Source organism: Ixodes scapularis, unplaced genomic scaffold, assembly GCF_016920785.2.
Source record: "Ixodes scapularis isolate PalLabHiFi unplaced genomic scaffold, ASM1692078v2 ptg000080l_1__unscaffolded, whole genome shotgun sequence".
NCBI classification, from domain to species: Eukaryota; Metazoa; Arthropoda; class Arachnida; order Ixodida; family Ixodidae; genus Ixodes; species Ixodes scapularis.
The window spans coordinates 239,821-262,970 of NW_024609909.1; the positions used below are offsets into that span (position 1 = coordinate 239,821).

Below are 23,150 nucleotides of genomic sequence, written 5' to 3' on the forward strand. Positions count from 1 at the left end.
CGACAGGCAGAAACAAACGATAGCGACAAGCTTCAAACCAGAGTCTTTCGCGATTTGAGAGGCTTTGTAGAATAAAGGAGGCTATGCTCAAACACAAGCATCATGCACGCGAGGGTATCTTTGGCAGGCTTGCAACCGCTCGTGTTTACTTCACGAGCAGCGAACGACTAAACGGCTGCCAAAGGTACCATCGCGAGCATGCCGCATGGGTTGGAGGCTTGTCGCTGTTTCTTTGTTTCTCTCTGTCGCTCTAGTGTGACACGGGCATTAGTAAGCAAGGGTCGCCAACAAGAAACTGCTGTGGAGCAAGCCACGGATACAAGCACCCGCCGCGCCCGCCGACCTGAGCCAGGGGAACCGCAGCCGGAGTCCTCGGAGGTCGGACTAGCTCGCGCCACGACTTGACCCATCCCAGAAGCTCAATCCAGAGATCTCTAGAGACGACCGTCCACTTAGTGGAAAGGACACCCGACAATCCCCCGGGCCCGTAACGGGAGCCGCGCGGAGTGCGACAGAGTAGGCCAGAAGGGGTGACGAACTCTCCCAACACGATGAGGAACGCCAGGCGCCAGACTCCGGCCGTCACGTCCTCAGTTTATGTCTGCTCCGAAGCCAGTGGCTCCCACAATTGGCATAACGACATTCTAAGTTGCTCGAGGAACATCAACCAAGTGTAATTTAGAAATCGTTTGATTTGTTTTATTCAACTGGTGTCTCTGTGCTGTTGCCATAACATCGTCGACGTTTACACCATAAAAAAGCGAGATAAGTTTGCTTCAAATCACCTTTAATATGCCTAAGGAGGGGTCATCGATCTCGCCATACTCTTCTTTAAAATTCACCAGCGATCCGTGATCTTCCAGAAATTATCACTGTTTTTTTCTTCAGCGTTTCTGTCACATCATTCGTGTAGATGTCAGATTCCGGCACGGAGACCTTAGTGAACAAACCTTTAGCCACGAAGCGTGCGTGCCTAGGGCCGACTATTTCCAGTTCCTTGTTGGCAAAGGCGAGGTAATACGTAGGCATGATGAGCACGGAGGTGTCTTGAAACGGTTCCTTGAGCCCCATAGCAAAGTATCCACTGATGGTCAAATCACAGGTCCAAGAGATATCCTAAAAAGGTCAAGAAGGAGCTCTGAGAGTCGATAAAAGCTTCCGTAAGCAATTAAATGCACCCTTTTAAAATGTCTGTATTTCTCGGGAAGCCTATCCTTTTTCTATACGTTGTAATGATGCCATATCAACCGCCATTAAGGCGGTCTCGCTGCTAAGTGCGTACGTTTTATGACATACATTTAGCACCACAGGAAGTGTTTTTTTTGGCAATAACAGGTACGGATGACCACCAGCACGGCGCGATGGTGTCACGTGCAAGAAATATATGCAGCGTGGCATTCGCGCGCAAACAGTGCTTTTTATTTTATGCAACATACGGTAAGTCAAGTGTGCAAGTTTATTTCTTTAGGTTTCAATTAATTTCTTCAATGAAGGCATTCGAACTATTGTTAAAACATATGCAGTGCACAGCTAACGATGCACTTTTGTATGTTATGCGACCGTATGCAAATAAAATTGTATACTCGTTTAACATGGAGAGGGCTATGCGCACGCGGCTTTTGTTCATTTCAGCTTTAAACACGTCCTTGATTACGACATCTCGTTCCTCGTTTTTTTCAGTCAACAAAGATTAAAAACCATTGGAACTGCAGCGAAGATGAAATGAAGCAACCGAGCGGCAAAACCAGATTTGACGTTCGTGTTTATAGAGCGTAAGTTCGGTGTGTCTTTGAATTGCGGCAATACTGGTTTACGCTGTACACTCTAAGAAATAGAGGGTGTAAAGAAGTACTCCCCTTGTCCCATATGTAAGTCCCCAAAACTACATTTCGTCGTTCTGTCCACTGACGTCGAGCCGGCGATACCAACGTTTACAAGCGGCTTGATAGTCGAGCAACACAACTTATTAAAATAGCTAATGTACTCATTAAAGGCTACGTTAGGACAATCAAGGTTTCCTTGGTCCTGCTGCAAAACCTCAGTACTTTTTTTTTGTTTGTAGTCTTTGATACGCATCGTAGCTATTTAGTACGTTATGTCCAACAGCTATCAAGCCGCTTGCAAAAGTCGGTTTCGCCAGCTTGACGTCAGTGGACAGAAGATCGAAATGTAGTTTTGGGAAGTTACATATGGGACAAAAGGAGTACCCCTGTACACCACCTATTTCTTAGAGTGTAGATGATAAATTTAGCCAGCCCAGTTACGCTGCTAGCCTCGTGTCTTTAAAGTATGTACATCACGCAGTAACGATGCACAACTACAGTGTACTAGAATACGAGAGCCGGAGCGGTTCGCGTGAGGCGTGTGGTGTAGATCGAAATAGATGTCGATACCGGCGCATCGGCAGTAAGGTCAGTATGGTGGTCGTTATGCACGTGCACTGCGTGCACGCGCACGTGCGGCGACACGTGCGGACTGCAGCGACTTTGTGCTGCCTCTGCTGCCCTGTCGACTGCAGCGCAGCGATTGTTGTCTGCACGCGCAGCCTCACAGCTCTCATAACCGAGTCCTGGCGGTCCAAACACTACCCCGTCTTCTAGTACACTGTAACACGACCGCACGCCACTACGATGCTCATGCAGATTGAAACGGGCGGGATCTCCAAGTTCTGCAGCGCGAGCTTTTGCTCCACGTGCTCCGAGCTGTAAGAATGGCGCTTCACTGGTGCCCCGTGCGTGCAAGCATGTGCAGCGTGCGCGTGAACGTAGCATTCGCAAGCCTGTAAACGCACGGACTTGACAGTACGAGCTGAAAGATGGCGGCTGCCAGATGCCCTCCTTGCAATCGTCTATACTCCGTTCACCCTTAAGCGGAAACTGCCGCTAAAGGTACAAGCGCGGGCTAGCCCGCACTCCTGGCTTTGAGGCGTGCATTTCTTGCCCGAGTGCTCGTTCTGCGGAAGAACGCTTTAAATCCGCCACCTCGAACTCTCGTGCTTGTGGCATTGGCTGTAGTGTCAGCTTAAAGGGTGAACGGAGTATAGCACAATTTTCCCAACCGAATAGCGTTTACGTGTGTCACTCACTAACACCGCTAGGGGGTTATTCACGGCTTGTGATTGGCCAGGTTAACACAACCAATCCGCGTCCGGCCAACTGCGTTCTTTTATTTGTGTTCCATTTACCTAAATAATTGGTCAAACTGGGCTCATATATGGCTCTAAAAAAATAAGTTTGTCTGGTCGTTTCGTGATGTAATATTAAAAAGTATTTATTTATTAGCTAATGAATTGTATATTAGAATAATTTTTGATTAACTGATAGATATGGTGGTTGAACGATCGATCGAAAAGGCTGGGCGGCTTGCGCTACGTTTGAATACAAAGTGAAAATGTATAAATATTTGCACCAAGAAATTTTGCACCCTTAATGGCATACAAAATGATTATTATAATGCAATTAAATGCAGAGGTGCAAGCGAGCTGGACAAGAATGACGAAAATAATGTGTTTGTCCTTTGTCCCTCTTGTTCCCCTTCTCCAGGGATTATTTTCATCATACAAAATGAGTTCTATAGACTTACCCCCCCCCCCCCCCCCCCAATCACGGCGAAACCTTTTCAACACATTTAGTTTGAGTAATTCACCCTTTTCGGTGGTAAAGTAAGGTGCTGTTGAATGGAACACCATTCAACTTTGAAGGGTTTGAAAAGATAGCATAAAAGGCTGCTAAAGTGAGGTGAGAACGCACTTCATTTATTCAGGATGTTTGCTGCACTAACAACAAGCTGATGCTAAGTTCGCAGCTTTGTCGAATAATATTCCGCTGTATCAATGATTTTTTCTTGGAGATATCTTCCTTGAACTTAGACACAGTATGCTCTACGTGGAAGACAGCAAAACAACACACGTGTGGCCTTCGTAATTGCGGAGACGGTCACCCATGAACGAGTGTCTGAATTGTCGAGTATACATAAGATGGTTGAGCAGTAAAAAGGGTCGTTATTTAAATACCGTGCGTGATTTATTGCATTTGCATTTGTTGTTTCTGCGCACGTGAGTACTCCATGTGGTGCTTGCTGCTCGTAAACGTCTTGCGCTTAAAATATTGTTTCAGGAATGCTGCTAAGATTGCCAACAGTCAGTCTTTAGGGTGTTCGTTCACATCCCGCCCTAAAGCCGGGATCACACTGCTCATGCCCGAGTCCCATTTGAGCGACAAGGAGAAACAACCGACAGCGACACGCCGCAAACCAGATTCTTTCGAAATTCGACAGGCTTTGTAGAATAACGAAGGCCATGCTCAATCACGAGCTTCATGCACGCGAGGGTATTTTGGGCAGGCGTGCAGTCACTCGTGCTTACTTCACGAGCACCGAACAACTAAATGCCGGCCTACTGTCATCGCGAGCACGCTGCATGTGTTGGAGGCTTGTCCACGTCGGTTGTTTTTGTTTGTCGCTGTACTGGCGCTCGGGCATCATACATCATACAAACGACAGACTACAAACACAAGTCACCGCAATATCTGTGGTTCGAATGCCGGGCGCCAAGCGTATCGAACGCAGACGCGTGGTGCGAAAGTTTTTCTTTTCTTCTATTTTGTTTCGGCTTGTTTCTCCTTTAACTCGTTGCCATGCGGCATTCTAAGCACTGATCTCGCTGTGACTCGCGTTCCATTTTGTATACAAACTTCCTTTTGTGTGATGCATTAGCAGTATTACCACGGCTTTAGTGTGCTAGGCCTGGGACATGTTGATTTGTACCCTTAAGGGTGTAAGCGATTTGAGTGCATGGTTGGATATCGATGGTAAGGATTAGTTCAACAACAGCGCCCCCCCGGCTCAAAGCGGGGGTGGCGTTGTTGTTCTAATGTGCAAATCGTGTGCGCTGTCGCTCTAATGTGCAAATCGCTCCAGTCAACACAAAGCTGACTGCTGCGCCCTGGTTAAGTAATTACGTACGCTTTGAGCGGGGGTGGCGTACCACTTAATTTGAACAGTCCTTCTGGAGGGAACGTTGACTCCTGTGGCCACCGCAAACGTCTTGAGTTTCGTCTGACTGTCGGTCGTGGTGTTCTCCGAGTTGTGTTTAGCGCCGAAGGTCCCACCCAGTCCAAACACGTGTTTTAATGACACGCCTCCCGAAGTTTCAATGCTCAGGGTGAATGCGTTGGTTACTTTTAAAGATGTTTTTTCTTTGCGAATGGTTGTATGCGTGACGGTGTATGTTTGGGTAGCATTCGATCCGTTGTCATAGAGGTTAGCGTAGAGAAGGCTGCGGTTACCGGGAGCTATTTTTGGATCACTCATTGTTACCTTGCCCCCTTCGACTTGTATATAAAATCTGGCATAAAAAAGAAAAAAAGAATATATCGTCAGATTTATCTAATATACATTTTAAAAACAATGAAGAAACCAATAAACCGTTTATCGATTAACGTGCAGGTTTCGAAATATCGCTTGCAATATAGGGGTGGACAACGTAACACTGGTGTACTTATCGCAGCAGGAATGGCGACACGTATTAATATTTTTCATTGGTAAATCCATATTTTTAGCAGTCTGTAGCACTATGCCCTGTGGGCTGCGCATGTCACTCTTTAAAGGAGAGCTCCGGCGCCAATTTCAACGTTTTTGACTAGGCATGTTTTCCGAAAGAGCGCGAGAAACTGAGCCTAAAGCATCAATTAAATTTCTCACAAAAGTAATTAAATAATTTTTAATCGTAGAACTACGTTAGAAGCGTAACCGAAACTAACCTCCAACTTTCCAGATTCCCCGTCTTTTTGATGTCAGATGTCAGATGTATAACCATTAGCACATGGGCAGCTTAAGCCTGTTTTGCCTAGCGTCAGTGTGAAATAATAAACTACGATACATTAGGCGAACAAATACCAGCAAAGTTTTAAAGCATTTTAGCTCCAGATATCAGACGATTCGCCCTTCACATTTGATCCCCCGGCATCTCCTCCAAGGACACCTCCCGTGTGGGCTGCTTTCACAATCCGCCTACGTGTAGACCAATATGTCGCTGCGATGCAGAATGGCATGGAAGGTTTGATGTGCTAACAAGGTGTGAACTGTTTTCTAGCAAGACGTGAACGCCAAGAGCCAGCGTTTGCGTCGGACTTCTCGGATCCACTTGCATCCTAGAGACTTGTCGGATACCAAACAGATTTCACTCCGTTGATCTCCTTCGTGGAGCTATTGCACCCCAACGCCAATCACCAATTACCGTCACCCTGCATCACACGCCGGAAACAACCTAATCCAAAGGCAATTCATAAATCCACATATGCCATCACCAGGGCCGGCTTGCTCATCTTGCGGCCGCGGACGCGGCTGCGGCCAAGACGGATTTTTTAGTCACGTGACCAGCTCCACGGGGACAAGGAAGTGCCTAGCGTCCCTGCCTAATGGCAGAGTCATCCGCATCGCTTCAAGCACAAAAGTCTAATTTCGCTCGCAGAAACTGATTGCAGGGACTTTCATCTAGAGCCCAATTGACCGCCCCTTTATACTGTAGGAGCGCCAGGTAAAGTTACGGCCAGGAAGGGTGAAAATGAGCCAAAATAAAGAAAAAAACACTGTAGATGAAAGCGGTGGCAGAATATTTATGTACCTCCGCCAGCGCCGACGTCTCGCGCTTTCTGCGATGGGGGGGGGGGGGGGGGAGGAGAGGAGGGGAAGGGGAGGAGAGGGGAGGGGGAGGGGAGGAGAGGGGAGGGGAGGAAAAAGAAGTGACCATAAGTGGACGCTCTATTCTGACTGTCTGAAAATTTTAACTTCTTGCTAGGGCCCTTGTGGCCCTGGAAACCGCTGCGGAGAAGGCAGCGATTTTTCAAGTAAGATGAGCTCGAAGGAGAGTACTATAACGGTCATTCGTGACCGGGTTTATGTTCATGAAGATGAAAACTCCAAGGTGTACAAGGACTACAGGATCATTCTGCCACGTCTACCGACAGGAATGCTGGTTTCCAACTCACTCTTTTTGCACGCGAATATCACCGGAAGACCATACAAGCCGACAGACTTCAAAGAAGCTCTTTTTTTCGATAATTGAGCGTGAAGATCTGATCGCACTAGGCCCCTACCAGATGAGCCATGTATGGATGGCAGTCTTCGCCAACGGAGCAGCCAAGTGCAAAATCAAAGCGTGTGAAGAGCTCGTAATCAAGCAAAAAAGGTGCGTCGTGATCGATCCCACCAAGGACGAGATCAAACTTAAACTTCTATGGTTACCACCCCAACTACCGGACAGTGAGGTTAAGAAGGTCCTAGAGCCGTTTGGAACGGTAAAGGAAATCACAAGAGAGAGGTGGAGATTTTCTGATTTTGAGGAAACAGCCACCTTGACACGAATTGTGACTCTTGTCCTTAAGGACCACCTCTCTGTTGACAGGGTACCCCACATGTTCAACATATATGGAGTGAATACTCTGGTGGTAATTCCCGGTCGACCTCCCGTCTGCCTACGCTGCAAAGCAGTAGGCCACATCCTTAGGCACTGCTCTACCCCACGTTGCACTCAGTGCTGGCGGTTCGGCCATTCCATTGAGGAATGTGTCGTGACCTACGCCTCAAAGCTTCAGGGTAATGCTTCACCTAGCGTTGATGTAAGCGAACTCATCATGGACGTCGAGGAAATGTTCCCCAAAGATCAAGAACAACCAGAAGATTCCCAGGATCCTAAGGGCTCTGTTGACCAAACAAATTTGAAGTCTCCAGAACATCAGGAGAGTGAACCGACGCCCAGTTTGGACGACGCAGAAATGCAAGGTTCCCAAGGGGACACTCCACCTACAATCGTTAAAGAACCAAGAAAGTCTCCCGCCCAGTTGACTTCACCTACAACGGCTGAGGATAAAGAAGAGAGGCTGCGCAAAAAAGCGAAGGTGGAGAAAACTGAAACCTACCCCACAGCGGAACCCTGCTGTTCCAAAGACATCGCTGTGAGAGATGAACAGCAGCGAAGTCCCGACCTCCAAGAACAACGAGGAAGGTCAAAGTTCAAGGATAGACAGAAAACAAGCCAAGTGTCAGGAGACACGGCTTTGCTTTCAGCAAACACGGCCTGGACTAACTTGTACGACATATACCACTGCCCAGCAAGAGACTATTCTGCTGGATGCGCCCTGTTGTTCAAAAGAAGTTTGCAGTACCGCATGTGCAGTTTGCTTGAAGAAATGGACGCAGGTAGGCTCCTCGTAGCTAATGTCCTTATACAAGACAACCCCTGGCGCATAGTCGTTGTTTATGCGTACAACAACACCATACAAAGGGAGAGCATGTTCAACCAAGTGAGGATACATGCAGACACTAGATTTGACGTTATTGTCCTTGGTGATTTCAATTGTGTATTGCATGCAAAGGACAAAGTTCCAAGCAAGAAATTCGCTGATTCCAGTGTAGACATCCTTCGGGCCCTCGTTTAAGATTGTGACCTGGTCGATGCATCTACTACAACGAACGTTCTTCAATACACGCATTTTCAAGGATCGTCTCATGCTCGTTTGGACCGCATATACGTATCTGGCTCTTCTGGCAGTAGGCTTTGTGACTACAACGTGATCCCTGCATTCTTTACAGACCATTGTATGGTCACTGTCAGCGTAGGGCCTAGTCGCAAGCAAACGAAAAAAAAGCTACAGTCATTGGAGTGCTGGAAAGTGATCGAAAGTTTCTCGAAAACGATGACTTTAAGACTGGAGTAGAACGTTTAATTGATGACCTCAGACAAGGTAAAACTAGGTGGTGCCAAAAGTGGGAACTGTTTAAGATAAAAATACGAGAACTCGCGACCGAGATATCTTCAATAAAAAGGTATTACGAAAAAATAGAAGAGAAACGCCTTAACAAAGACCTCTTATAACTATACAATCTCGAAAGCCAACAACCGGGGCTGTATAAGAAAGAAAGAAAAAATATAAAGGCACAAATCGAAGAACACGACAAGAAACGATATGAGGGAGCTGCTGTGAGGACATGTACCCTGCAACTAATTGAGGGTGAAAAGCCTACAAAGAGATATCTTTATGCTGAACGTGAATACGTGAAGAAAAAGCTGGTGCCACTAATACGGAAAAATGGTGAAGAGTTGACAGCGGACAACGACATTGAGCAGGCATTTGTGTCTCACTACGCTGACATCTTTGCATCGAGTACCAATGCCCCTGCTCCCCGACTGCGTGAAAAAATAACAAGATTACCATCATTACAAAAAGAAACAACGAAAAAATTGATCGCCCCTTTCGATGCACTCGAAATTACACAAAATATTACCGAAATGAAAAGCCGTAAAGCTCCCGGACCGGATGGTCTACCTGCAAGTTTTTACGAGAAATGGAAAGAAAAACTAGCCCCTATTCTATGTCACGTGATCAAATACTCTTATACAGAAGGTACACTGCCACTATCGTTCCGTAAGGCTCACACCATACTCATTCCAAAGTCAAAAGACCCTGAGAAGTTACAACAGGTTAAAGGCTATAGACCAATCAGCCTCCTCAACAGCGATTATAAGATACTAGCTCGAATAATAGCGGCTAGGCTCCAGACTGTGATAAGTCAAATCGTTGGAGATCACCAAATGTGTTCTATCAAAGGCAGAAATATACAGACCAATCTCTATATCTTTCGATCAATATTAGAGATTTGCCAGCGTACGCATGAATCAGCTGCTATATTACAATTGGACCTGGCGAAAGCTTTCGATAAGGTGTACCATTCTTTCCTATTTGCCCTTTTGAAGCGCGTAAACATCGGCGACATTTTTGAAAACGGCATTAAGTTATGTTACAAGGATATATCAACGAAGCTACTCATCAACGGATCTATTTCTACATCCATCATGGTGAAACGATCGGTACGCCAAGGCTGCCCAATGTCACCGCTACTATTCAATGTTTACCTAGAACCTCTTTGCAGGGATATCATGAACGATACTAACGTACAAGGTTTTCGTCTTCATGCCTGTCAAGTAAAGCTCCTGGCGTATGCAGACGACTTGGTCTTCATTTGCTCCGACAAGCCAAGCATCGCTACAGCAATGTCACGTGTTGCAGACTACTGCTCTGTGTCCGGTGCCTCCGTGAATAAGGAGAAAAGCAGTGGATCTTGGTGCGGGTCGTGAGGAACAACGCTAACCATATACGAGGACATCCGATGGTCAACGAACAAACCGAAACTCTTAGGCGTTCCACTGAGCGTTATGGACAATCCCAGGTCCATGTGGGACACTTTAAGAACTAACGTTAAGTCAGCTGCTCACATGTGGAATCTAAGGTACATTTCTATATTTGGGAAAGTCGCTGTCTGTAATATTTTTCTTTTGTCTAAGCTCACATACCTGCTCCAAGTCATGCATTGTTCCAGAGTTACCGTTAATGAATTCAACAGAATTTTTGCGACATTTATTTGGAATTCGTCGTATGAGCCAATGAGGAGATCTAACCTTTTTCGACGAACTGAAGATGGTGGCCTCGGCCTTGGCCATATCTTTGTGAGGAAACTTATCGTGAGATGGAAATTTTTTAGAACCTTACAGTACCCGTTTCTAGAAAGATGCAAAGAGTTTTTCTTGGGGAGGTACATACACTCTAAGCCCTGTCCCACTTAGTAAGAGGGACATTTCTTCGATTTTTTCCCACTTAACTTTAAGGGGGGCGACAGACCTCTTAATATTACATCGAGATTCTCCCTCTTAATTAAGTGAGACACCAGCCCTCTTAAAGTAGGCGATACGGCGTCTCCCTTAAATTTGACGTCAGAGTCTCTTGGTAAGAGGGACATTCTTTAGATATTTTCCCCCTTAAATTTGGAGGGACGGTGGCCCGCTTAAAATGCAGGGGTATACAGTCACCCTTAAGTCGGGGTCACGCTGCTTATACATCATACAAAATACATTCTGCAGACATGTTCCGGAACGAGTCGCCGCGACATCCGAGCCTCGTACGCCACGAGGCAACCGAATCAAGAGGTTGCTTTGTCACGTGGCATACAAAGCACGGATGTCGCGGTGACTCGTTCCGGAACATGTCTGCAGAATGTATTTTGTATGATGTATAAGCAGCGTGACCCCGACTTTAGGTTATCTCTTTTATTGTATCGTAGAATTTCTGCTCCTTCGTGTTTGGACTGTCAGTTGACATGCTGCACTGCAGTGATGCAGTTCTCGCACTTTCGCTGATATTGTTCAACCAAAGTTATTCTGTGCTGCGTAACAGAATTGAAATCTGATCTGTATATTATGTTTGATAAGCGGAATCAATGTGTTAAATAAAACTGTAACAATCTTTAAGAGTAAACACGTGTTTTATTTGCCATGACACAAGAAAATATTTTGAAATGTCTTTATCAAAATAGTAATTTTATAACGATGTTCTGGTGGCTTTTACGGATAAAAAAGACGTTAGAACGACGCCAGAAATTGGCGTTTCTTGGAAACAATCACACAAATAAGTTCGTGCTGCAAAGTGACTCCTTTTGCCTATCATAAACAATAACAATACAATCGTGCTGAAAAAAAAAATTTTTTTTAGCGGATAACACAAAAAATAAGTACATTCTAAAAAAAGCCCGTGCGTCTACTTTCCCGCACAACACTTGGAAAGACAATCACCATAACTCTCGGAGGCAGCTCAGCGAATGTAGATGCCGAAACATATGATTATACCAAAAAAATGAGTTGCGACACTGGCCACAACAAGCGTGACGTTTTGCATTGCTTAATGTCACAACTCAGACTGTTGTTTTTTTTGTTTTTTTTTGTCTAATCTTATGTTTCGGCATCGTGATTCGCTGAGCTGCTTCCGTGAGTTACGGTGATTGACTTTCCAAGTGCTGTTCGGGAAAGTAGATTCCTGTGCTTTTTTTTTTTGGAGCGTAGTTACCTACTTCATAGCATTAAAAACGAATTATTCGGCGTCTCTTGTCGTCAGCAGAAGCTCGGAATTCCTGTTGTTTTCGAACGGCCATAAGCAATTTTCGGAGCTTCTCCGACATAAACTGAATCGAAAGACTTTATTTTCAACGAGCAGAATTTAGAGGAGTCCAAGGGTTTGTCCACATGCCACAGGGTAGGAGAGTCCCGTTATATAATACACCCATAAGCACATGACTAGTGCCCCCTCCATAGTCGTGCTAGCGGAGAGTTTCACTGACCAGTTCCCAGAAACGATTCGTTTCTCCGAACCGAAGAAAGTCTTGGGTCCTGGAACTTCTTCGTCAGGGATAAAATCGTCCTGCAAACAGCAAATTAAAAAAAAAAAAAAAAGCGTCAGCATCAAACTTACATTTCTATTTTTGCATTCGCTTTTTCACATACCATAGGCGATGAGAGGACTTCTGGCCAATCGAGACCGGAGAATGGTGTTCATGTTCAAGAATGTTGTTGGGTTGTCTCCGCAGAAGGCCCCTTTTACCTCCTCCAGTTTCTTCAGCATGGTGACGATCGTGTTATGAACCGAAGCTGTGCATCCACCTTTAGTTGAATGAAAGACAATATTGTTTTCCTTTATATACAGAGAGTTGGAATTAGAATGAAGGTAATGAAGCGCTTTCAGCTGTTTTCAAGCAGGCGGTAGGAAACAAATGCGAAATTAAAGTGCAAACAGTTCAAAGATTCGGAGCCCAATCTGTATACGATGAAATAGCGAGTGACATTAGCTTATGACGTAACTTCTGCTACTATTAATATTTGGTACGAGAATAGACTGCTGTTTTAAGTAATTTACGCGAATCGTTTTTGTATTACCAAGACAAAACGAAAACGCATTTAGATGTAGATGAACATTAGAAGTACCATGTGCTTTGGAAAGCAGGGATTGCACTTGCGGCTCGAAGCTGCAGAAGAGATCTAATGCGTGTTTTAAAAAGCAACATAATCAAATAAAAAAAATATATTTCTGTTGACATTTCGGTGCAAGTTATTCATTTATTCTTTTTTTCAGAAGCAACGCATATGCCAACAGAACGTAAATAGAGCCTACCTACATACCAGAATACAAGCCTACCTACATACAAGAATACAAAAAGTTCATAATTACCGAGTTCATTGTTGGCCGTGTGCGAGTGGCCACAGTAGACTCATCACTCAGGGTGGTGCGTTCCACCGTGCAGAGGGTCCCGGTAGAGCTCTTTACACGAGAAATCCGAGCAGAACCCCCGTCTGATTCCCTTCATGTCGACGTTTGTTGCCATTGCCTCACTCTGAAAACAATATTTTTAACAGTCAGTCATATAAACTTCTGTTTATATATTTTTCGCAGATGTACCACACAGAAAAAAAGATATTCAACCAGCTACAGAAAACAAGGAGCATAATAAACATCATAAATAAAATCTCCAAAAACAAAAACATGATCGGCGCCGGAAAAAAAAAAAAAAAAGCCGGTAGCTTTGCTGGCGCGACCGTCAAAATATAACAAACAAAAAAGTACGTCAAGAAAATATAAAAAAAAAAAAATGTACTCCAGGGCTATCGCGGCACTTTTCCCCTTTTTCCGCAGACGCCGCGACGCCGACGCAACGCGCAAAGAAAAAAAAAAACTTTTTTCTTCTTTTTTTTTTGTGGCGTTTGAATTAGAAGCTTGTCCCCCTTTCCCCCACCCCCTTTTCACATACATACACACACATTATGGGTTTTTGCTCGCCTCCCACTTGAGAAAGAAGTTCATAATCAGTGTAACGCTAACGATATCTACAACATAACGTTGCAGTGTAAATTGCTGTAATGAACTCTGAAGGCAAACAAACGCAAAATCGCCAACATTGTTTCCGTCAGTCAACGCTCTCGGGCGGTGAACCTCAAGCATTTAGAGTGCACACCGAGAAAGAAATCGGCGAGCCAAGCTTACAAACACTGACTGCCCCAGCTAGGGTGCCTTTATGCTGGCTTTGCCTTAGGGAGGGTGATGCCATCCTTTGTAGTACTCGATGCCGACAGTGTACGCTCACGGATAAAATACAAGGAAATTGCCGGTAATGAAATGCCGGCGTAGCAGTGCCAAAGCTAGCAGCTCGAGCTGGGAGAAGAACGAACGCGCGTCCGAAATTAAAAAGTAGACAAAAGCGTCGGGCAGAAAATGGTCTGATATCACCAGCCTAAGACAGACGCGCACACATTGGGGCACCCTAACCCGCTAAAAGTGTTTTGTGCGAAAGACAGCCCTGCGGCTCACGGCAGGGCAAACGATTATCGGCGCTTTGTCGTAGCTGAACGAGCAGATCCAGGAAGCGACCGCGTCCGCGGTCTACAGCTGAACACTGTTACTCTACATGCAGAGCTCGTACATCTCACAGCCAGCGTGAAAATATTGATGGCTCGTTATTCCCACCCGCAATGCACCCAAAACAAAAGCGTCAATATGACAGGATTACTCACCCGAAGGAAGTCAAACGAGCAGCATGACGCTTGCGACCCTCCGGCAACGACTGTTTCCAGCTCTCCGTGAATTGGCGCGAAGCCTTAGCACCGTCCGAACTCTTTGCCGTGGATTAGTGCGCCTGCCCCTCTCCTCCTGACCGAACTACATTGGTCCAGTTAAGAGGGACCACTCCCCTCTGAATATGAAGGGAGACGCGTGAATCTTTCTGTCGGTCTTTCCTGTTCAGAGGGACTAACGAAACGGTTTCCTTGGTCTCTCTTAATATGTTGGTGTCCCTCTAGATGTTGCTATTTTATTTTTCAATTTCCCTCTTAAAAAGAGCTGTCCCCCTGAAAGCATTGTTGTCCCCTCTAAAGTCAGAGGGACAGCGTTTTTTATGAGAGACCGGTTTTAGAGTGTAGGATCCAGAGTAGACGAAAAGCTTTCGGGCGATACAATCACTTTACGTGGTTTCTATAAAGAAGTTGCCGACACTATCGATTTCTTGAATGCACGGTTCTCTAGTGCCTATTTAGAGTCATGCTCCAAAAAGAACTTAGTTACATCTGTCATCAACGCTTTGTTTCCCGAACCCTTGTATCGCTTAAGTGCGTTTGCGGCTTCTCACAATTGTAAGCAGGATGTCCTGAAACGGGTTAAACTTATGCCAATACCACCTAAGTGCAAGACGTTCTTTTTCCGCTTTCATTCTCGAACGATACCTGTGAAGGAATGGCGCAAATCCTGTGGGTTTGACGTATTTTGGAGCACGGACTGTAGACTGTGCAAGACAACTGAGACATTCACTCATGCTTTTGTACTGTGCGTTGATGCTGTATTGTTCTGGGACGTCTTCAAGCGGACACTGAAAAAGGACTTTGAAGTTGAAGAGTGCATTCTTCATTACTTGCATTTTGGAAGCCAACTGGATTCAGTTCTAGACACACTCGTCGTGTTAGGTTTATATAGCCTATGGAAAACTCGAAAACTGGATACGGATGGGGGTGTGGCCAAACCTTCTTGGGTAAATTTCAAAAACATAGCCATATTCGTAGGCCAAAGCATGCTCGAAAATTATGAAGGACATGATGAATGGAAAGAAGTTGTACAAAGCTTCAGTCGTTCACCTAACATCATTTAGGTTATACTCAAAACACCTAGCTTATATAATAGCAAAACATTTTTATAAGAAAAGTTAAGTTTTAGTTGAGGCGAACTGGAATCGGTGTCAATGAAAAATAACTAATTTGGAAAATAATGCGCCCTAACATCTTGAGTGTCGTGTGACATGTGCAACCAGTTCTGTGAACAATTTATGTATATATTGTACAATAGTGTAAAAGTGTATATAATCATGTAAATAAACCTTTTGGAGAAAACAAAAAGACAAAAAAAATCCTTTTGCGATGGTCGAGAGGCTAAAGCGCCGGTACTTGTCGTCGCGGCGTGAAAGTTCCGGGTTCAAATCGCGCTCGGGACTTCTTTTTTTTTTTGTGTGTATTTTTCGCGTCTCTTACTTTTTAACTGTGATCCTTTTTAGGAAATCATTCACTCGCACTACTGCGCCTTACACGGTTTTACTGTTAGTCCCACCTGTTCAATCGAAACACCGGGAAGAAAAAAAAAAGATCAAAACGCAAGTTAACGCGCTAATACAATCATTTCATAATGTTTATTAAAAGGAAACCAAGGTAAAAACATCGGTATGGCTTTCACACAAACGGAGCCGAAACAAGCATCCTTTCCCCAGCAACTACAATTTTATCTGTTTTTAAACAACGCTCTTGCTGTGATTCCCTTCAATAACAAGAGAGGCCTATTTAGGACTAATAAAAACTGCAGTTGTGACAATTAAAAAAAAAGAACTAAAAAAACAAGCAAAAAAAAAAAAAAGACTAGCAACTGTGGATACATTGATTGAGCGAAATCCTACAGGCAAGGAGCAAGTCAAACGTCTGAGAAAGTAGTAAAACCGAAATAAAAGAGATCATACTTCTACTTGCATGGAATGTGATAAAAAAGTATATTTATACTCTTTACATTTTGTTGTGGCAATCGTTTTTTAATATTAACACATTACTTGTTGAATTTTAGTTAGATTAGCAGACGATCACGACCGAATGCAAAAATGAATCAGGCGTCGCCTATCTCAAACCCTCTCTCTAATGCGAAAACCTAAAATGACTTTGGATCAACAAATGGAATTAATTATAATTAATTTCATTTCTTGATCCAAAGTCATTTTAGGTGTTTGCATTAGAGAGAGGGTTTGCGATGGTCGACGCCTGATTCATTTTTGCATTCGGTCGTGATCGTCTGCTATTCTAACTAAATTCAACAAGCTGCTATTAAAACTTAACAGTCTTAACATTGACGCAAATGTCCTGTCCTGGATAACTTGTTTTCTCACTAATCGTTCCCAGTTTGTAACCACTAACGATGAAACATCCCCGCTCGCCTCCGTCCATTTTGGAGTACCGCAAGGTTCTGTATTAGGTCCGCTATTGTTCCTTATCTATATTAACGATTTGCCGAATTCGATTTCTTCTTCAATTAGTTTATTCGCTGATGATTGTGTTATTTACAGAGAAGTTACTAACGCCTCGGATGTTCTGAATTTACAAACTGACATCAACCATGTTTCAAAGTAGTGTGAATTATGGGGGATGGAACTTAACACGACTAAATGCAAGGCCATGACAGTATCGCGTAAATGTAATTTTCCTTCTTATTTTCTCGAAGATGTCCCCTTACATGCTGTCTCTTCTTATAAATACTTAGGCCTGTATATAACCTCAGATATTTCCCGGCAAATGCATGTTGAGTATGTTATTAATAACGCTAATCGAATGCTGGGTTATCTAAAACGAAACTTTTCACTTGCCCCTTCATCTTTGAAACTAACTCTGTACAAAACGCTTGTACGCTCTAAATTACAATATGCTTCTTCTATCTGGGACCCCGGTCATTCCAAACTAACTAACGCCCTGGAATTAGTTCAGAATCGCTCTGCTCGTTTTATTCTTAATAACTTTCATCGCACCGCAAGCGTGAGCTCAATGAAAACTAGCCTATTGTTGCCTAACCTCAATTTACGTCGTAAAATAGCTCGCTTATGTCTTTTTCATAAGATATACCATACTAACTCATTACTTCACAACCGACTGCTGAATCGACCTTCTTATATTTCACCTCGCATTGATCATATGTATAAAGTAGACATTCTAAAATGCAACACTAATGCATTCCAACAGTCATTCTTTCCGGAAACTTCAGTAGATTGGAACCACCTTCCCGCATCTATCGCAACAATTGTTCCTGACCATTTATTTAGGACTGCCATAAATAATCTATACTGCTCAGATTGAGCTGCGAAGTGTACTACTGCCACTAACCCCCACTCCCCTCTGTAATGCCAATGGCCTTGAGGGTATTTTAAATAAATAAATAAATAAATAAGTAATGTGTTAATATTACAAAACGATTGCCACAACAAAATTTAAAGATTATAAATATACTTTTTATCACATTCCATGCAAGTAAAATTATGATCTCTTTTATTTCGGTTTTACTACTTTCTCAGACGTTTGACTTGCTGCCTTGCCTGTAGGATTTCGCTCAATCATTGTATTTACAGTTGCTAGTCTTTTTTTTGCTTGTTTTTGGAGTTTTTTTTAATTGTCACAACTGCAGTTCTTATTAGTCCTAAATAGGCATCTCTTGTTATTGAAAGGAATCGTAGCAAGAGCGTTATTTAATAACAGATAAAATTGTAGTTGCTGGGGAAAGGATGCTTGTTTAGGCTCCGTTTGTGTGAAAGCCATACCGATGCTTTTACCTTGGTTTCCTTTTAATAAACATTATGAAATGATTGTATTAGCGCGTTAACTTGCGTTGATTTTTTTTTCTTCCGGGTGTTTCGATTGAACAGGTGGGACTAACAGTAAAAACCGTGGAAGGCGCAGTAGTGCAAGTGGATGATTTCCTAAAAAGGATCACAGTTAAACGTAAAACACGCGAAAAATACAAAAAAAAAAGGAAGTCCCGAGCGCGATTTGAACCCGGAACTTTCACGCCGCGACGACGCAGAATTTTTTGTTTCTTATTTTCGACCATCGCAGAAGGCCGAGGCGCCGGCGCCGGTGGAGATATATAAAGATACTGCTACCGCTTTTATCTCGTGTGGTTTTTTTCTTTATTTTGGTTCCTATTTACCCTCCCTGGCCGTAAGTTTACCTGCCGCTCCTACAGTATAAAGGGGGCGGTAAATTGGACTCCAGTTGAAAGTCCCTGCAATAAGTTTCTGCAAGCGACATTAGGTTTTTGTGTTTGAAGCGATGCGGATATCTCCCCCATTAGGCAGGGACGCTAGGTACTTCCTTGTCCCCATGGAGCTGGTCACGGGACGTAAAAATCCCTCTTGGCCGCGGCCGCGGCCGCAGCCGCAAGATGAGCAAACCGGCCCAGGGCCGTTTGTTCGAAGCGCTAACCGCGGCTAAAGTTAGCCGCAGTACCTAGGAGAGGGATTTTGAAATCACGCGACTGGCTCGGTAGGGGTGCGGGGAAACATGGCGGTGCCCCGGTGAGTGAGCGCCGCTCGTTTTGGAACTAATATGTCGTTGTAGCTGCAATATCGGGCGCGTTAGTCAGCAACGAATGGTGCAGGAGGCTTTCGCTTTGCCCTAACTCACTTAAATCGTAAAGCATGAGCAGTGACATCGCCGTATTTTTTAGATAGTCTGTCGATTCTGGCCATTCTTAAGCTTAAATGAACGCGATAATTGTCGGCATGGCAACGTGTTTGGAAAGTGGATTGCCTTGACTCAATAGGCCGGGTATTGCTAGCACACAAAGGCAGACAGCGTCCCACTAGACCTTTTTCTAAATCCGAGGTGCATGCTATGAGTGTAGTTACACACGTTGCACGTGTTGGTGTCTGCAGTAGTAATTGTTCTAAAGCAAAAAGTCTAAAGCAAATACTGAATTGCACGCGCGTTCGTCAAAGCCTTATTATGATTATTTACTTCGAATCTTTGATAAGAGGAAAGACAGCGCGCGCGGTTCGTAGAATTACACTTCCAGCGTTCTCCTCGATGCCTGGGTAATTTACAAAAAAGGTCTATTGGCGATGTGCGCGATCGAAAGCGTCGCTGTGGTCGGCTTTCCACGATTGGCCGAAAGCTGACTATGACGTCAGCAAAGGATTTCTCATCGATGGAAATGCGAGTAATGCAAGATTTTTAAAATTTTGATGATGTTGGCAGTGTTGGTTTCAGATCGCAATGATTTCAAGCTTCCACCATGCTCATTACGAACACCATCGAACTTGTGTTTCGCATGGTAATGACGTCACGAGAGGGAACCTCATGAGGGCGCGACCTCGTGTGCTATCAATACCCGGCCGATTGAGTCAAGGCAATCCGCTTTTTAAAGGCGTTGCCATGCCGACAACTATCGCGTTCATTTAGGCTTAGGAATGGCCAGAATCGAAAGACTAACTAAAAAATGCGGCGAGGTCACTGCTCATGCTTCGCGATTTAAGTGAGGTAAGGCAAAGCGAAAGCCTTCGGCACCAGTCGTTGCTGACTAACGCGCCCGATTTTGCAGCCACAACGACATATTAGTTCCAAAGCGAGCGGCGCTCACTCACCGAGGCACCGCCATGTTTCCCCGCATCCCTACCGAGCCAGTCACGTGGTTTCAAAATCCCTCCTTTAGGCACTGAGGCTAACTTCAGCCGCGGTTAGCGCTTCGAGCAAACGGGCCCAGAACGCGCAACGCAGCGAGGTAGCGAGCATCGCCTGCTCTCGGAGACGTTTGACGTCACAAGTGCCACTGCTCATGGTTGCCAGTAAAGTGGCAGCCATAGATTCAGTGGTGCTCACGTAAATTTCAGAATACATTTTCTTGAAATAAAATTATTGTTTTGAATAAATATTTGGTCGACATACTCACTGGTGGATACTTAGTAAATTGTAAACATTTTATATAACGAATGACCCTCATAATTTCGCCGGAGCTTCCCTTTCAGCGCTGCATTTAGAATTTATTTATTCGTGTTGATTGATTCTTTCACGTAGAATGTTATTTGGCCTCATATCAGAAAGTTGTATTAACTTTTTTTTTTTGCATTGAGCGAGGTATAAAAATTACGTGCATTGAAGCTGCAGCCCAATGCCCTCGTGTCAATATAACTGTTTCAAAGCAGGGCTTGTCGAAACCCTTCATTAATAACAACACAGTGTAAGGGAGTCTTCCAACGAAATACGTACGTAAGATAAAAATGTCGAAATATCTTTCTGAATTGTGTGAGAGTTTAGGTTGAGTTTAGTTACTTTTTTGTCTGGAACAGGTTTTTCATATCTTCACTTTCTGACCGAATATCAGTCCAATTCACTTCTGTTTTGTACTGCTCTTGAAAAAGTTTAACGAACTTTTCCATTGCAATCGTTAGATTGAAGACCTTCGGTTCGTTTTCTGCAGAGATAGAAAGAGGGAGAAGCAAATGAAGCAAGCACGTTTATATACATTACAAATATAATTTTAATATACAATATTAGTATCGGAAAACAAGGTAAGGCAAAAATTAAATCGAACATTAAAGAAATACAAAATTCCTTAGGTTGATGAATGATTATGGTAAAAACAACTTGAGCAGATACGAAAACAAAATATTGAAAAAGTGGCAGAATTTTTCCCCGAAGGGCGCCGCCATCTTGATTGTCGTCACTCGAAGTATGGGCGAAAACGGGTTTCGCCGTCGCCACTCCAATAGAACATAAGCGCAACCGTCACCCATTCTCGTTTTGCCTCACCTATATATTTTTTTTTTAATGCGAAAGCATTAACTGTTTCATGGAGCGCAGCCGGCGGCGCCTGTAACCGCAAACAACGGGAAAGAAATTCCCACGAGCCGGTGGCGTCTGTAATCGCTGTAACCGCGACAAACGTAAAAGAATCCCTGATTGGCGTAAAGGGAGCTCTGGTTGGCGGTGCTGGTTAGGCCGAGAGGGTAGGTGAGAGAGGAGGAGGCGGCACGGAGGGGGCCCTGATTGGGCGCGGCGACAGGCGTCAAGCCGCATTCCGTGAAGCCGTGCCCTGTGACCACCCTTAAAGCGAGGCGCGCAGGGCTGCTTTATGGTACGTCACAGATGTACACGCCAATTTAGTTTCTACGCTAAATATAGCGGAAAACTTGAATTGGTGTACATGTCTGTGATGTCCCATAATGCAACGCGAGCAATGTTGCATTATGGGACTCTTAAGCGCCCGTTACCGCTAATAGCGGTTACGCTGGCTGTGACGCCGACACCGATGCCGACGCCGCTATATGTAGGAACAGGTGCTTAAAAGCTGCGCTTCAATAAGAAAAAAAAAAGAAGAAAAATGTCAACCTTCTATAGTTCTCCTTGAAAACGAGATTTTTAGCTTAATGGTCGGTTTACAATGGGGAGTTTTTCTACGTTGTTACGTTACGACCGCTTTTGACCGTTTACGTCAAGAGTCACAGGGACATCCGTGCTTCGAGTGAAGCGTGGTGACCGGTTCAAAGAGTAGCTTTGCACGCGACTTAAGAAACAGGAATGTTCCGGTGAATCCTCACGTAACGTACTAAATCGTAAACAAACACCCTTATGTGAACCGACATTGAAGGGACCATGAAACGATATTTCTACGCTTGCTACCCGAAGGAAAAATCCATCAATGTAACCCTGTTTGGCAGTCAATGTTTTCTAGTGGACTGCTGACTGTGCCTGACTGTACGTCAAGCATGTCTGATTGGCCAACAAGTTACTCTGACCTACAGTCAAACTCCAGTCAGACTCCGGTTGTCGGCTTTCTGATGGTTTCCTGGTGGCAGTCGGCCGCCGCGAAATGCCATCAGGATGTCTTGGTGGCGATTCTGACTGTACATCGATTGTCTCTGACTGTACGTCAAAAAGCTTTGACGTGCAGACAGACGTACGGTCAAAGGACGTAAAGTTCGTTCGGATACGACTATTTCGTCAAATCTATGAATACAAAAAGTAATCTATGCACGAGAAAACGATTTCGGGACGTGAGCCCATAAAACCGCTGACGTTAGAGATATGACACGCAACGGACCGACAACCTTGATCAGAAGCCCGCCGAAGCGCCGAACACGACACTTCGCCGACTTCGCTTCGTCCATAGAGACTTCGCCGAGCTTTCATGAACGATCGCTCTCGACTCGTTTTGTTTGCCTGCTTGCTTTAGCCTGTCGATCCTGCCCGGGCTCTACAATGTCTTATGTTTTAGTAGAATTTCTACTCGACAAGACCCAGCCTGTTGTGAGTTCCGACAATGTAAGGGACTTTAGCGGTGTAGTTGAAGACGACAAGGTGTACCAGGTCTACTGGGCCGGTGACGCGCGAACAAAAGGATCGCTCTACGACGCGAAAGTACTCTACATGGCAGGTGAGTAGAACTGAAGTACGGCGAGTGATGTACGAGTGCTTTGCATAACACGCTGACGACTTAAAGGGGCAGTCAAGCGGTTTTTGAGTTCGTGTTTTGATGATGACAACTGAATTAAGACACCCTAAGTATCCCTAAAAACCAAAAAAAATATAGTCATACGGTGATTATTTCTTTAATAAAAATGTAAATGAAGACCGCCAAACCTCGGATCCACCCGAAAACGAAACCACTCTCATTGGTCATCGCACGCATATCAAAACGATCTCGGGCCAATGGCGTTGAACGACGTTCCGTCGCGCAGCGATCCCGAGGTAGCCGCACCGGCCGAACTTCTTTGTCATT

At 44.5% G+C, this 23,150-nt stretch overlaps 1 protein-coding gene across 1 annotated transcript; it reads right to left on the reverse strand.

Moving 5' to 3' along the window:
• Positions 1–831: 831 nt before the first annotated feature.
• On the reverse strand, positions 832–21,448 carry LOC115314017. The gene is made up of 4 exons (XM_040221770.1): positions 21,430–21,448; positions 20,702–20,843; positions 4,963–5,344; positions 832–1,116 (listed from the first exon to the last, which is right to left on the reverse strand). Exons 1-4 carry the CDS (start codon positions 21,446–21,448, stop codon positions 832–834), a joined length of 828 nt encoding a protein of 275 aa, XP_040077704.1.
• Between the last annotated feature and the right edge of the window lie 1,702 nt (positions 21,449–23,150).

Coding starts and splice junctions, on each gene's coding strand:
- LOC115314017 (XM_040221770.1), bottom strand. Junction 5,345..20,701: donor AACCTGTTCCAGACAAAAAA/GTAACTAAACTC, acceptor TTTTTATGCCAG/ATTTTATATACAAGTCGAAG. Junction 1,117..4,962: donor ACGCCACCCCCGCTCAAAGC/GTACGTAATTAC, acceptor TGACCTTTTTAG/GATATCTCTTGGACCTGTGA.